This window comes from Pelophylax lessonae (assembly GCF_965119305.1).
Source record: "Pelophylax lessonae genome assembly, chromosome: 4".
NCBI lineage: Eukaryota > Metazoa > Chordata > Amphibia > Anura > Ranidae > Pelophylax > Pelophylax lessonae.
The window spans coordinates 657,748,173-657,763,602 of record NC_138771.1 but is presented as its reverse complement, the minus strand read 5'-3'; the positions used below and the strand labels follow the sequence as shown (position 1 = coordinate 657,763,602).

Sequence of the window (15,430 nt, the reverse complement as noted above, 5' to 3'; positions counted from 1 at the left end):
GACTTCACCATCTATCCCCCATCCTCATAGCATCGCCCAGGGCCTCGCAACTGTCACAGGAGGTCTGTCCACCCTTCTCTCACCTACCTGACCTCGTGCTGCCCGCACCTATCCACTTCCACCATGTCTGGACAGTACAGGGTCCCCCAGTGTACATGCACCGAGGCCACACAAGCCGACAGGGCAAAGGATTTAGGTGGTGGTTGGTTGCCAAGATGACAGGGAGTTTGGTTTCCAGGACGACAGGGAGGTTGGTTGCCAGGGTGACGGTGTGGTTGGTTGCCAGGGTGAAGGGGAGGTTGGTTGCAAGGGTGATGGGGACGCTTCTTATGAGAGTCACCATTGTCATGCTTGGTCAGGGTAAAGTGCCAGCCCCGGGGGAGGGGGGTGGGGTGTATATGGGAGATGACTACAGTATAAAGGCGGCCCCTGCCAGGCTTGGGCCCCTCTGCTGATTCAATGGGGCCCGGGCCTGGTGCTAGATTTCCTGGGGCTCTAGGGGTGACACCAGACAGTCCACTGAAATTATATATATATATATCATGTCCCTGAATGTATTTATGAAACATTTGTCAGTATTTTGTTCATATATATATATATATATTTATATAGATAGATATATAGATATAGATATATACATATATATAAAATATATATACAATATATATATATATATATGTATATATATATATATATATATGTGTGTATATATATATATGTATATATATATGTATATAAATATATATATATTGATTTGGTTTGATTTCGTATTCTTGGTCTTTTTGGGACCCTACATGAATTTATGACACATTATTATTCAGCATTCCTTTTATATATGGAAATCTGGGCCTGCCATCAAATATACTTCCCATCATTTCCTCATAAACCTCTCAATGACTAAACATTAACAAAAATAATAAGAAATACATTTAAATAAACAAAACAAACAAAATGTAATCCATGTTTCTACACCCTGATGAGACGTGGCATTAGAGTACAAAGATGGCGGAGGAATCCCCGCCCCTCTTACGGAATAGAAGACATTTTCCCGAAGAACGGAAGTAGCGGAGAATGACTCCGCCCCCCTCACAGGCAGACAAAGTGATACCTTTCGGTTCCCTCTAGTGCTGAGAAAGCGGTTTCAGGGATTGGGTCGTTGGTTCACGTGATTTTACGCGGCCTACAGTAAGTGTCCTGTGTGTTCCGTGAGAATTGTTCCTGGCAGGAAAAGACGAGGGTAGGTTTTCTTCACGGGGTAGGTGATTCTCACGGAACACCTGCCGAATTTTCCAACTTATCGAGCTCTCCAACCCACGTCACTTCCTGTCGGAGATCTCGGCAACTGCGCTGAGAGTACCAAGATGGCGGCCGGTGGTTTCCAAGGAGACGCCCGCGTCGGGCTGCTGAGTCTGTGACAGAAACGTCCCCGGGCCCGGGAGGAGGAGAGCGGGTGAGATGAGAAGAGAGGAGTGCAAGGGGGGGGCCATATACCGTACAGGGGGCTGGGATTACCGTACCGTGCGGTACAGGGGGGGGGGGGGGAATATGTGTGGGGGAGGGGGACTATAATCGTATATGATTGGTTTATATTTCTGGTAATGTTCCTCTCTCTATAAACCAGAACCTCTGATTCCTTTTAATCATGGGGGACGTCCTGGGGTTGTGATATATATATATATATATATATATACACAGTATCTGACAAAAGTGAGTACACCCCTCACATTTTTGTAAATATTTTATTCTATCTTTTCATGTGACAACACTGAAGAAATGACACTTTGCTACAATGTAAAGTAGTGAGTGTACAGCTTGTATAACAGTGTAAATTTGCTGTCCCCTCAAAATAACTCAACACACAGCCATTAATGTCTAAACCGCTGGCAACAAAAGTGAGTACACCCCTAAGTGACAATGTCCAAATTGGGCCCAATTAGCCATTTCCCCTCCCCCGGTGTCATGTGACTCGTTAGTGTTACAAGGTCTCAGGTGTGAATGAGGAGCAGGTGTGTTCAATTTGGTGTTATCGCTCTCACTCTCTCATACTGGTCACTGGAAGTTCAACATGGCACCTCATGGTAAAGGACTCTCTGAGGATCTGAAAAAAAGAATTGTTGCTCTACATAAAGATGGCCTAGGCTATAAGAAGATTGCCAAGACCCTGAAACTGAGCTGCAGCATGGTGGCCAAGACCATACAGTGGTATAAAAGGACAGTTTCCACTCAGAACAGGCCTCAAGAAGTTGAGTGCACGTGCTCAGCGTCATATCCAGAGGTTGTCTTTAGGAAATAGATGTATGAGTGCTGCCAGCATTGCTGCAGAGGTTGAAGGGGTGGGGGGTCAGCCTGTCAGTGCTCAGACCATACACCGCACACTGCATCAAATTGGTCTGCATGGCTGTCATCCCAGAAGGAAGCCTCTTCTAAAGATGATGTACAAGAAAGCCCACAAACAGTTTTCTGAAGACAAGAAGACTAAGGACATGGATTACTGGAACCATGTCCTGTGGTCAGATGAGACCAAGATAAACTTATTTGGTTCAGATGGGGTCAAACGTGTGTGGGGGCAACCAGGAGAGGAGTACAAAGACAAGTGTGTCTTCCTACAGTCAAGCATGGTGGTGGGAGTGTCATGGTCTGGGGCTGCATGAGTGCTGCCGGCACTGGGGAGCTACAGTTCATTGAGGGAACCATGAATGCCAACATGTACTGTGACATACTGAAGCAGAGCATGATCCCCTCCCTTCAGAGACTGGGCCACAGGACAGTATTCCAACATAACGACCCCAAACACCTCCAAGATGACCACTGCCTTGCTAAAGAAGCTGAGGGTAAAGGTGATGGACTGGCCAAGCATGTCTCCAGACCTAAACCCTGGGGGATCCTCAAACAGAAGGTGGAGGAGTGCAAGGGCTCTAACATCCACCAGCTCTGTGATGTCATCATGGAGGAGTGGAAGAGAACTCCAGTGGCAACCGGTGAAGCTCTGGTGAGCTCCATGCCCAAGGGGTTAAGGCAGTGCTGGAAAATAATGGTGGCCACACAAAATATTGACACTTTGGGCCCAATTTGGACATTTTCACTTAGGGGTGTACTTACTTTTAACTTTTGCCAGCGGTTTAGACATTAATGGCTGTGTGTTGAGTTATTTTGAGGGGACAGCAAATTTACACTGTTATACAAGCTGTACACTCACTACTTTACATTGTAGCAAAGTGTCATTTCTTCAGTGTTGTCACATGAAAAGATAGAATAAAATATTTACACAAATGTGAGGAGAGGTGTACTCACTTTTGTGAGATACTGTATATTACATGCCCTGCGGCAGTCGGGTATGTATATCCTGGCAGTCTAATATATATATATATATATATATATATATATATATATATATATATATATATATATATATAATGTATACGTCCTGGTGGTGTGATATACATGTCCCAGCAGTGTGCTGTAGGTCCCGGGGGTCATATATATATATATATATATATATATATATATATATATATATATATATATGTATATGTATATATCTCCGACTGATGGGTATATACATCCTGGTGGTGTGATATATATGTCCTGGTGGTGAGCTGTAGGTCCCTGGGGTCTGATATATACGTCTCGGGCTGTGCTGATTTCAAATACCAATGCTCAGGCTGATAATGCCTTCTACCAGCTCCACAGTCTGCCCACCATTATTAAATAAAGGAGCGCTGTAGCAGAGATGAGTGTATAGAAGTGTGGGGCTGTGCGCACCCAGGAGCTGGAGAGCGGTGTGTGAGGTCAGGTAGCCGGGAGACTTGAGTCATGTGTAAGCTCTAGAGCAGGGGTGTCAAACTCAATTTTATTGTGGGGCACATCAGCATTATGGTTGCCCTCAAAGGGCCGGTTGTATCTGTAAAACTAGATGTCCAGGACAAACCCCCCCCCCGCTATCAGAAGTCAAGAGTCCCCCATCCTCCCTTACATCCCAATGCATTATCTTGTGCTACTGCTGGCAAGAAGCTGGGGTGAAGCTGGGAAGTAGAAGTTCAGGGTCTGGAGGAGGAACCAAGGAAGGCAGGAGTCCGTTGCCGGAGCCTACTGAATGCAGAGAGGAGCACAGGATCTGATGGAGGAGTCCTGTCCTCCTCTCTGCTGGTGACTTCTGAGACCAGGGGTGGGGAGGAGAATTGGGGGTAAAGATGAGCCTCTCTGCAGCTGCAGAGAGGAGCACAGGATATGGTGAAGTCCTGTCGTCCTCTCTGCTGAGAACAGGGGTGGGGGGGGAGTTTGGGGCAGAGGCGAGCCTCTGCGGCTGCATGGAGGAGCGCAGGATCTGGTGGAGGACTTCTGTCCTCCTCTCTGCTGAGAACAGGGGGGGGGGGAGTTTGGGGCAGAGGCGAGCCTCTGCGGCTGCATGGAGTAGCGCAGAATCTGGTGGAGGACTCCTGTCCTTCTCTGCTGAGAACAGGGGGGGGGAGAGAGTTTGGGGCAGAGGCGAGCCTCTGCGGCTGCATGGAGGAGCGCAGGATCTGGTGGAGGAGTCCTGTCCTCCTCTCTGCTGAGAACAGGGGAGGGGGGGAGTTTGAGACAGAGGCGAGCCTCTGCGGCTGCATGGAGGAGCGCAGGATCTGGTGGAGGAGTCCTGTCCTCCTCTCTGCTGAGAACAGGGGAGCGGGGGAGTTTGAGACAGAGGCGAGCCTCTGCGGCTGCATGGAGGAGCGCAGGATCTGGTGGAGCATTCCTGTCCTCCTCTCTGCTGAGACCAGGGGTGGTGGGGAAATTTGGGGCAGAGGCGAGCCTGTGCGGCTGCATGGAGGAGTGCAGGATCTGGTGGAGGAGTCCTGTCCTCCTCTCTGCTGCCGACTGCTGAGACCAGGGGTGGTGGGGGGAGTTGGGGGCAGAGATGAGCCTCTCTGCTGCCGCACAGAGGAGCGCAGAATCTGGTGGAGGAATTCTTTCCTTCTCTCTGTTGTTGACTGCTGAGACAAGGTAGGAGTGGAGATGAGGGGGGTGCCACATCTGCAGGAGAGGTGTGAGGGCCACATGAAATGGCCTGGAGGGCCGGATTCGGCCCACGGGCCTTGTGTTTGACACATGTGCTCTAGAGGAACAGTTGGCTTATACAGGGCTGAAGACTCCTTGTGTGTCTTCAGGACAAACTGATCAGTAGGATAGAGAATGTAGGAGAGGGACCCCGGCGTTAAAGGGACCCTGTATAGCCAAAGCTGGGGTACAGCACCTTGTCCTGACAGCAAGTTCCTATGATAGTCATCACATTGATCTCTGTGGAGCCCCCTTGGGCCTGGGCTGTCACCAGCCCTGAGTCAACCTTCGAGTATCTGTGATAGTCTTCATTTTGATCCCCATGGAATCCCCTGTGCCCAGGATGTCACCGGCCTTGACTTCTGCCCACCCCCTGCCATTTAACTATTGAACACCAGAGCATTTCTGCTCATTGAGATTCTAACCATTCATAGGAGGCGGGGCTCTGACTTGAGCAGAATGTTAGGTCTGGTGTACAGCATGGGTGTTAGCGGAGGATGCTTCATACAACTGTGATTGGTTCTCTTGGGAAGCTTTTATAACCAATATGGATGATCAGAGTGCTAAAATCCAGTCTTGTCTTCTGTCATCTCCATCTAATGAGTGTTCCAATTCTCTGTCTTTCCTTTCACAGGATGTCGGCATGTGAGGAAGAGAGCGCCGTTCCGGCTCACCGGGCCCCTCAGCCCCTCTCACTGGTCCCTGAACTGGCACAGGCTCACCCGCTGCTGGACATCACCCTGACACCGGACAAAGGGGGAGGGGGGATACTGCGCAGAGAGCCCTCCGGGAGGAAGAAGGGACCGCGCCAGGTGAGGAAACAAACTTGTTAAAGCAGAACTCCAGTGGCGGTACAATTGATTGGTATAAAACAGCCATTCACCACTTTGAGGAGAAATCTTTTTTTTCCCTAAAAGTCCTGCAGGACAGCACCTGAGAGATCGTGGCTCCTCCCACCAACCAAAGAAACACTTCTTCCACCCATGTTTTTAAAGGAGGCTTCTCCCCACCACATCTCAGTCTTTGTGTTTCCTCTGTCTAGGAGGGACACTTAGTGGGAGCCAGGTTCTGAGGGACTTGGTTCCTGTTTTTTTCTTTTTGTTAGAGCTTACCGATCCTCCCTGGTTCACCTGAGGCATCTGGTGTGCAGACTCCTCCCCCCTTCAGTGCTCGGGGAGAACCCCTACTGCGTGTGGGGTGCTGCTTCTGGGTGGCGGCGGTCTGGCCTGCATGGTGCGGGCGTTGTACAGATGGTCAGAACATCTCTCTGAGTCCTCACAAGGCCCATTGTTAACCCCTCTGGTGGAGGGAACCATATATAATATAAATTGTCTTTGGATCAGGTGGATGGATTACTTAACCACTTAAGCCCCGGAAGATTTTACCCCCTTCCTGACCAGGGGGTTCTTTGCAATTTTTTTTTTTTTTTTTTTTACTGCGTGACTTTAACGGACAATTGCGCTGTCGTGCGACGCTGTACCTAAACGAATTTGACGTCCTTTTTTCCCACAAACAGAGCTTTCTTTTGGTGGTATTTGATCACCTGTGCGATTTTTTGATCATGCGCTATAAACAAAAAAAGAGCGACAATTTTGCAAAAATAACAATATTTTTCACATTTTTTTTATATGAAATTCCCAAAAAAAAATGTAAAAATCAAAATTTTTTAACATTTTCGGCCAATTTGTTTTATGCTACATATGTTTGGTAAAAAAAAATTGCAAAAAGCGTATTTTGATTGGTTTGCGCAAAAGTTATTGCGTTTACTAACTAAGGAAAAGATTTCTGTCATTTTTGGTGTTTTATTTTTTTTTAACGAGTAATGGCGGCGATCTGCGATTTTTTGCGGGACTGCGACATTGCGGCGGACAGATCGGACCCTTGACTGACATTTTTGACACTTTTGGGGTTACCAGTGACATTACTGCAGTAATCAGTGCTATACATATGCACTGTTACTGCAAAAATTACACTGGCAGTGAAGGGGTTAACTTTATTGGAGAGGGAGGGGTTAAGTATGTCCTAGGGGCGTGCTTCTGTGATTGGCTGTGGCTACTAGTGTAAAAACAGAGATCAACGGTCCTACATAGTAGAACCGTCTGATCTCCATTTTTACACAGGGGAGAATGACAGGCGGCTTGTTTACATTAGCCGCCTGCCTTTCTCCCTTCCCGGCAAACAATCGCGAGTGACCGGCGGACATCGGGTCCACCAGTCACACGCACTGACTTGTTAGGGAACGAGCCGGGGCGGGCGGGCGTGCGCTCGCTCGCCCGCTATTGGCTCACAAGCCAGTGACAAGCTAGTGACGTACCAGTACGTACCAGTGACGTACCAGTAAGTCACTTTGCCTGGCCGGGGCTGACCGTCGCAGTATATGTACTTGCGGCAGTCGGCAACCGGTTAAGGCAGTTTATGCTGCACTTGGATTAGAGGACGAGAGGAAGGAGCCTACACTTCATGACCGCGAGTATGCAGGCCTCATTGAGCCAAAGGGGCGTACCTTCCCGGTATCTCAGATTCTGTCAGAAAAGAATGGTCAGACCCAGGGAGAAAAGCTCATAAAAGTGGTTTTCCCTTTGAGGAAGACCTGGCGGCAGTCTGGAATAAGGTACCTAAACTAGATGCTGCTCTTTAAGTAGCCAGATCAATGGATTTGGCGTTTGAGGACATGGGAGTCTTAAAAGATACCATGGAGAAGAGAATAGATCTTCTTAAAAAATCCTGGCAGGCCATTATGAGAAACCTCAAGCCAGCGATGGCAACTACTTGTGTGGCCAGGAATCTGGAATATCGGGTTAACCAGCTTAACCACTTAAGCCCCGGAGGATTTGGCTGCTAAACGACCAGGGGGTATTTTGCGATTCGGCACTGCGTGACTTTAACGGACAATTGCGCGGTCATGCGACGCTGTACCTAAACAAATTTGGCGTCCTTTTTTTCCCACAAACAGAGCTTTCTTTTGGTGGTATTTGATCACCTGTGCGATTTTTTTTTTTTTGATCACGCGCTATAAACAAAAAAAGAGCGTCAATTTTGCCAAAATAGCAATATTTTTCACATTTTTTTATATGAAATTCCCCCAAAAAAATGTAAAAATCAAAATTTTTTAACATTTTCGGCCAATTTGTTTTATGCTACCTATGTTTGGTAAAAAAAAATCGCAAAAAGTGTATTTTTATTGGTTTGCGCAAAAGTTATCGCGTTTACTAACAAAGGGAAAGATTTCTGTCACTTTTTTTGTTTTTTTTTTTTAACGCGTAATGGCGGTGATCTGCGATTTTTTTTTTTTTTTTTGCGGTACTGCGACATTGTGGTGGACAGATCGGACCCTTGACTGACATTTTTGACACTTTTGGGGTTACCAGTGACATTACTGCAGTAATCAGTGCTATACATATGCACTGTTACTGTAAAAATACACTGGTAGTGAAGGGGTTAACTTTATTTGGGAGGGAGGGGCTGTGTGCGTCCCTAGGGGCGTGCTTTCTACTGTGATTGGCTGTGGCTTGAGCTGTAGGGACACTGATCAACGGATCTACATAGTAGATCCGTGTGATCAGTGTCTTTACACCGAGGAGAATGACAGGCGGCTTGTTTACACAAGCTGCCTGACTTTCTCCCTCTCCCCCGCCGATCGCAGAGTGGCCGGCAGACATTGGGTCCGCCGGTCACACGCGCGGGGGGTCCGTGACCGCGCGGGAGCGTGCCGCCGGCGGCGCGCGCTCGCTCCCCAGACCCTCCCAGGCTAGTGACGTACCGCTACGTCATTCTGCCTGTGAGGGGCTGACCGCCGCAGTATATAGTCGTGCGGTGGTCGGCAAGCGGTTAAGGCAGGGCTCGACAAACCCTAGGTCCCATTGGCGGCTACAATTAGCGGCCTGGCGCCTGGGCTACGCTGCGGCAGGTGTCCTCTCCCAATGCCAGACATCCCAAGTCTCCCGCGAGGTGGGGGGAGTCTCCCTGACACCCCGCAAGTGCCGTGCGACATCCTGGATTCAGGCTGTCAGCTGTCACAGAATGAAGCCAATGCTTCCTGTATAGTTGCGGCTCCGTCCTGTCACAGGTGGAGTGATATCAAATGCACTCCGCCTGTGAGGAGAGATACAGGAAGCATCGGCTCTGCATGATTCCTCTAGCGCCGGTCCTCGCACTCCGTTGTCTCTCAGAGGAGCCAAAATTTCCCACCAGCTGTATCCAGCCAGCAGTACCCCCCAACAGTAAGTCACATGTGCCAGGACATAATAGTGGCGCGGAGTGCCACCTTCCTGAAATTAGTTTTTGCAGGTTGGGATGTCTGCTATGCAGCCCCCGCCCATGGGTGTGCGGACTAAGATGCTGCGCCGGCCGGTAATTGAGGCCGCGGCTTTGCAGCCTGCTAGAGCGAGACGCTTGCATTTGAGAACTGGCACCCTCTTGTGGTGGCCAGGGCTGCAACAAGTAGTCACTGGCGGTGCTGAGGGTTTCCTCTGCTTGCTCTCACTGCCCGCCCATCTCTTTCTAAAGAGAAGAGGTTGAAGGTGTTGCGGGCTTGATCTAAAGCCCTGTCCTTATTGGTGAGTGGACAGCGAGTGTGGGGCAGCTGGTTGGAATGGCCTCAGTTCCATTTACAACCTCACAAAGATGGAAACGTTGTTTTATTCTTTGTTTTTTTTTTTTCATGAAAATGTATTTCTCTTACGTCCTCCGACAGTCGCCGCCCATTCACACAATCTTCACTTATGGGGTATTGACTTCATCTCCACAGGAGTTTCTAGGCATAAGACTTGTAAAGAACAAAAAATCTACATAGTCACACCCATGGGGGCTGTCCTTATAGTCCAATACCCCCCTGCAATAGCCATCCCAACTCAGTTTGGTCGCAAGCAGTAAAGTGTAGAAAAAACCCCAAAAGAGGGGCGGGGGCGGCGACTGTCGGAGGACTCAGAGAAAGGAATTTTACGGTAAGATTTTACAAAAATTCAGTTTTTTATTATTTTTCATTCTCTCCCTGTCATGCCACACAGCCGAAGGCCCCTTTCACACAGGCTGTCGTATCAGATCAGCCTTTCAGTTTTTTCAGGCGGACCTGATCGGACCCTTTAGTCTGCTCTATGGAGCTGCGAATGTCCGCTGACAACCGCCACCATCCGATCCTGCCCGCCAAAACAGACGGATGGTGGTCCTATTTTCCATCCATCCATCAGATGGCATCGGCTGGAAATGGACAGGCAGATTGCCCCATACAGGAGAGCGGGACTGTTCGCTCTCCATAGCGGAGCGGACAGGATCTGTCATCCCCCTGCTCAGCTGGGATTAGCGGAGAAATCCCCACTGAGCAAGCGGATTCCGCTTAGTGGAGGTGCCCGTATGAAAGTGGCCTAAGGTGGCATTAGTTACTGGATCACTGAATCTATCGCCCCCCACCTTGCGGCACTGTCTTTCCCTAGTGAGCCACTGCCCATCACACCATGAAGCCAAGTACACACAGGCCGAATGCCAGGCAACATCAGCCGGTTCAATAAAAACGTGCCGCAATTCGGTTCGTGTGTACGGCAGGCGGTCCGACAGAAGCCGGCCATTTGGCATACACGAAAAAAAACTGGCTCCTATCTTTTTTTTAGCTGGCTCCTACATTCCAAGCAAATTTGTCAAGCCCTAGCTGAAGGCTCTTATTGTAGCAGATTCACCCAAACAAGAAATCTTGGATTCCTTCTCTAAGCTTTCATCAGCTGGAGCTTCCATTGCGGACACTTCAGCTCAGTCTATTCGGTTAAGAGCGAGGTCTGCGTTACTATCTAATTCAGCCAGTAGAGGACTTTGGGTGAAGACCTGCCTGGGGGTCTCCACATCCAAGAGTAAGCTTTGTGGAATTCTGTTTACAGGAGACTTGTTGTTTGGTCCAGAAGTAGATTCCATCCTGGATAGAACAGCTGACAGGAAAAGGTCATTCCCAGGCAGAAAGAAGAAGCATCCTCCAACGTGTCTTTTTAGCCTCAAACATCTCAAGATCAGAATGTCGGGCCTCACTCAGAGAGACGGAACTAGGCCTCGCAAAAGCAGAAAAGCAAGGGAGGACTCCTTTTGCATCCTCCTATGCAGATAAGGCCCAATGACTGGGCACTTTCTGTGCGTTTTTCCCCTCAGTGGATAAAGATAACATTAAGCCATTTTGACCATGCTTTCCCAGGGCATTACCCTTGGACACCTTTTTAAAATTATTTTATTAACCACTTAAGCCCCGGAAGATTTTACCCCCATTCCGACCAGGGTTTCTTTTGCGATTAGGCGATAACGGACAATTGCGCGGTCGTGCGACGCTGTACCTAAACAAATTTGACGTCCTTTTTTTCCCACAAACAGAGCTTTCTTTTGGTGGTATTTGATCACCTGTGCGATTTTTTGATCATGCGCTATAAACAAAAAAAGAGCGACAATTTCGCAAAAATAACAATATTTTTCACATTTTTTTTTTTTTTTTTTATATATGAAATTCCCCCCAAAAAAAAATGTAAAAATCTAAATTTTTTAACATTTTTGGCCAATTTGTTTTATACTACATATGTTTGGTAAAAAAAAAATGCAAAAAGCGTATTTTGATTGGTTTGCGCAAAAGTTATCACGTTTACTAACAAAGGGAAAGATTTTTGTCTTTTTTTTTTTTTTAACGCTTAATGGCGGCATCTGCGTTTTTTTTTTTTTTTTTTGCGGTAGGTACTGCGACATTGCAGCAGACAGATCGAACCCCTGACTGACATTTTGGACACTTTTGGGGGTACCAGTGACATTACTACAGTAATCAGTGCTATACATATGCACTGTTACTGTAAAATTAGGGGTTAACTCTTTTTTTTTTTTTTTAGAGGGAGGGGTTGTGTGTGTCCCTAGGGGTGTGATTCTAACTGTGATTGGCTGTGGCTTGAGGTGTAGAAACAGTGATCAACGGTCCTACATAGTAGAACCGTATGATCACTGTTTCTACACAGGGGAGAATGACAGGCGGCTTGTTTACATCAGCCGCCTGCCTTTCTCCCTCTGCACCGACGATCGCAGAGTGGCCGGCGGACATCAGGTCTGCCGGTCACACGCGCGGGGGGGGTCCGTGACCGCGCGGGAGCCCGCCTCCGGGGGCGCTCCCTCCCTAGACCCTCACAGGCTAGCGACGTAGTACTACGTCGCTCTGCCTGTGAGGGGCTGACCGCCGCAGTAAATAGTCGTGCGGCAGTCGGCAAGCGGTTAAAAAGCCAAAAACATACTCGCAGACATGAAGAACATGTATTGCACTGTCCACAACAGAGCTCTGAGGAAGGGAGTGTGTCTCCCGAAACACGTCAGCGGTCCAACGACAGGGATGAATACCTCCACATATTGTGGACTCATTCAATGCGATACATGTTCTTCATGTCTGTGAGTATGTGTTTGGTTTTTTAATAAAATAAATTTGAAAGGTGTCCAAGGGTAATGCACCAGGTGTTTTTGCGTCTCTTTTATCTTTTTCATATGCACTTCTGCTTGGAGTTCCCCGCCTGAGGAGAGCAGCATGCCTGTTATTCCCAATGGAGTGAGCGCTCGGGGGATAAAGTTGTTTCCCAGGGGTACAAGACAGAATTCTCAGATCTTCCCCCAGAAAGGTTTCTGATCACAAGATTCTAACAAAGCTCTGGCCATGAAGACCCTTATAAAGGATCTGATGCCACAGGATGTCGGCACCGCAGCCGATGTTTCCATCGGCTGTCAGGTGCTGCCGCCGCCATTGCCGGTAAGGGAACCCGGCAGTGAAGCCTTGCGGCTTCACGGGCGGGTCCCTACTGCACAAGCGCAAAGCACGCTGCACATTCAGGTTGGGGGAAGGAGGAGGGGGCCAAACTTCCAAGGGACGGCGCCGTCTCCCGAAAGTGGGGAAGGGTACCTGTCAAGAACAGGTACCTGTCTCCCCCCCCCCCCCCCCCTCCCCCCGAAAGGTACCAAATGTGGCACTGGACGGGGGCGGGGGGAGTAAGCAAAAGAGCGGAAGTTCCACTTTTGGGTGGAACTCCACTTTAAGGTTTTTCACCGTAATGCATTTTATGCATTAAGGTGATAAACCTTCTGTGCTGCAGCTCCCCCCAGACCCCCTCTTTTCCTTACAGAAGCCCGATCCGATCCAGCGATGTGCATGAGCGCAGTGGCTCCAACCGCTGTCTCTCTCCTCATTAGACAGTTTGACAGCAGCAGGAGCCATTGACTCCTGCTGCTGTCAATCAAAAGCTGTGATTTGGGAGCAAGGGGCGGGGCCGAGTCCCGCTGTCTGTGTGACGATGGACACAGCAGCAGGACTCGAAAGCGAGCCCGCATGGGTGCCCCCATGGAAAGCAGCCTTCCGTGGGGGCAGTCGCCTGGTGCACAGGCGGGGGACCCTAGAAGAAGAGGATCAGGGCTGCTCTATGCAAAACCATTGCACAGAGCAGGTAAGTATAGGCATGTTTGTTTTTATTTAAAAAAAAAATACATTTAGTATCACTTTATTTTTTATTATTTTCTGTGTTATTATATATTTTATATTTTTTACTTTTGTTTTATTATTTTTATTTATTTATTTTTTTGAATGATATATTTTTAAATGTATTTATAATACTTTATCATTTATTGCCTTTTTTTATCATTTATTTTATTAATACATTAATTTTTTTAATTATTATTAATAATTTTTATTTATCATTTATTTTATTGCTTATTCTCGCAGGTTCGGTTCGACGTAGATGAAGAGGCGTCGGGCGTAGAGGAGACCGCCCTCCCCGGTGCACTGTCCGCTCCCAGAATGCACAGCAGCGAGGCCCTGAAGCAGGAAGTGCGGGTTCAGGCACGGAGGGAGTTCGATGCTCAGAGCGCAGTGCGGACTGAGCTGGTGCGATCCTATCGCGTGAAGTGCAGTGTAGAGAGCGAGGCCTCCAGAGGTGAGGGAGGGGTGAGATGATTGGCTGGTGGGGGTGGGAGGAGTCCTACGTTTCTCTAATATCCATTATCTTCTTCCTCCTACAGCTCTGAACGTGTGTCGGGAACAGAACCTGTATCGGGGGCTGGTGAGCGTGGAGCCGCCCAGCGAACATATCCAGAGACTGACTGCCCGGCAGAGGAAGGCGGAGCCCCGAGAGGTGAGCACCCTATCACGGAAGAGTACCCTGACTCCACCACTTCTACTGCTTCTGGGGTTGTGGGGAGACTGCAGCAAAACAGATGGAGGCAGAAGAAGCAAAGAAACTGCACCCAATAACAAAAAATTCCAGTTTTTGGTTTTGGGCAGCCATGGCAATGGTACCCAGGAACTTCCCTGAATCCTTACCCTGCCCATGTTGCTGGCCCACTGCTTGTCCCAGTTATTTGCACAGAGCTGGGGGCCAAATTACAGGCAGCCTATGGCAAAGAATATGGCGTGCCCTTGTATTTGCATTTCTTATGAGAGCAACCTTTGATCTCGTTCTAAAAGGGGCACATGTGACCGTCCCAGTCCTTTCCACCAATCAGTGTCCATCAACAAGCAGGCAGCGACTGGTCCTGGTCATCTCACACTGAAGGTCCTGGCTGCACTGCGCAAGAGGACGTTATCCAAGGGATATCTCTTCTGCAATAAAATTGCCTTCCTCTTCGCAGTATCATAGTGGAACTTTTAGGGCCAGTTCACACCATAGAAACGGATGTCGCAGTCCTCTGCTATCTTTAGGAATCACTTCTGACAGGTTTTCCTGACACCGAGAGAAAAATGGTTACATGGGGATGAGCTCCAGCACACAGCCTGTGATTGCAAGCCTCTATGTTCCTGTGTGCTGTATGAAGGGGATGGCAGCAGTGGCGGGGTGGGATGAGTGGCAGCGGTGGTGATGGGATGGGTGGTGGGGTGGGATGAGTGGCAGCGGTGGTGATGGGATGGGTGGCAGCGGTGGTGGGGTGGGATGAGTGGCAGCGGTGGTGATGGGATGGGTGGCAGCGGTGGTGATGGGATGGGTGGCAGCGGTGGTGATGGGATGGGTGGCAGCGGTGGTGGGATGGGTGGTGGTGATGGGATGGGTGGCAGCGGTGGTGGGGTGGGATGGGTGGCAGCGGTGGTGATGGGATGGGTGGCAGCGGTGGTGGGGTGGGATGAGTGGCAGCGGTGGTGATGGGATGGGTGGCAGCGGTGGTGATGGGATGGGTGGTGGTGATGGGATGGGTGGCAGCGGTGGTGGGGTGGGATGAGTGGCAGCGGTGGTGATGGGATGGGTGGCAGCGGTGGTGGGGTGGGATGAGTGGCAGCGGTGGTGATGTGATGGGTGGTGGTGATGGGATGGGTGGCAGCGGTGGTGGGGTGGGATGAGTGGCAGCGGTGGTGATGGGATGGGTGGTGGTGATGGGATGGGTGGCAGCGGTGGTGGGGTGGGATGAGTGGCAGCGGTGGTGATGGGAT

General features: G+C 49.2%; 1 protein-coding gene and 1 pseudogene across 2 annotated transcripts in view; one reads left to right on the top strand and one right to left on the bottom strand.

The window, feature by feature from the left end:
- Nucleotides 1-15,430, bottom strand: part of LOC309552161 — a 517,672-nt pseudogene that overhangs the window by 375,878 nt on the left and 126,364 nt on the right. The window lies entirely within an intron of this gene.
- PPP1R35 (protein phosphatase 1 regulatory subunit 35) overlaps nt 1,346-15,430 on the top strand; it is a 14,489-nt gene continuing 404 nt past the window's right edge. Inside the window, exons 1-4 of the mRNA XM_082254912.1 lie at nt 1,346-1,450; nt 5,669-5,846; nt 13,736-13,946; nt 14,032-14,166. Of these exons, the coding sequence (XP_082111038.1) occupies nt 5,670-5,846; nt 13,736-13,946; nt 14,032-14,166 (523 nt within the window). The 5' untranslated portion in view covers nt 1,346-1,450; nt 5,669. The remainder of the gene's footprint in view (nt 1,451-5,668; nt 5,847-13,735; nt 13,947-14,031; nt 14,167-15,430) is intronic.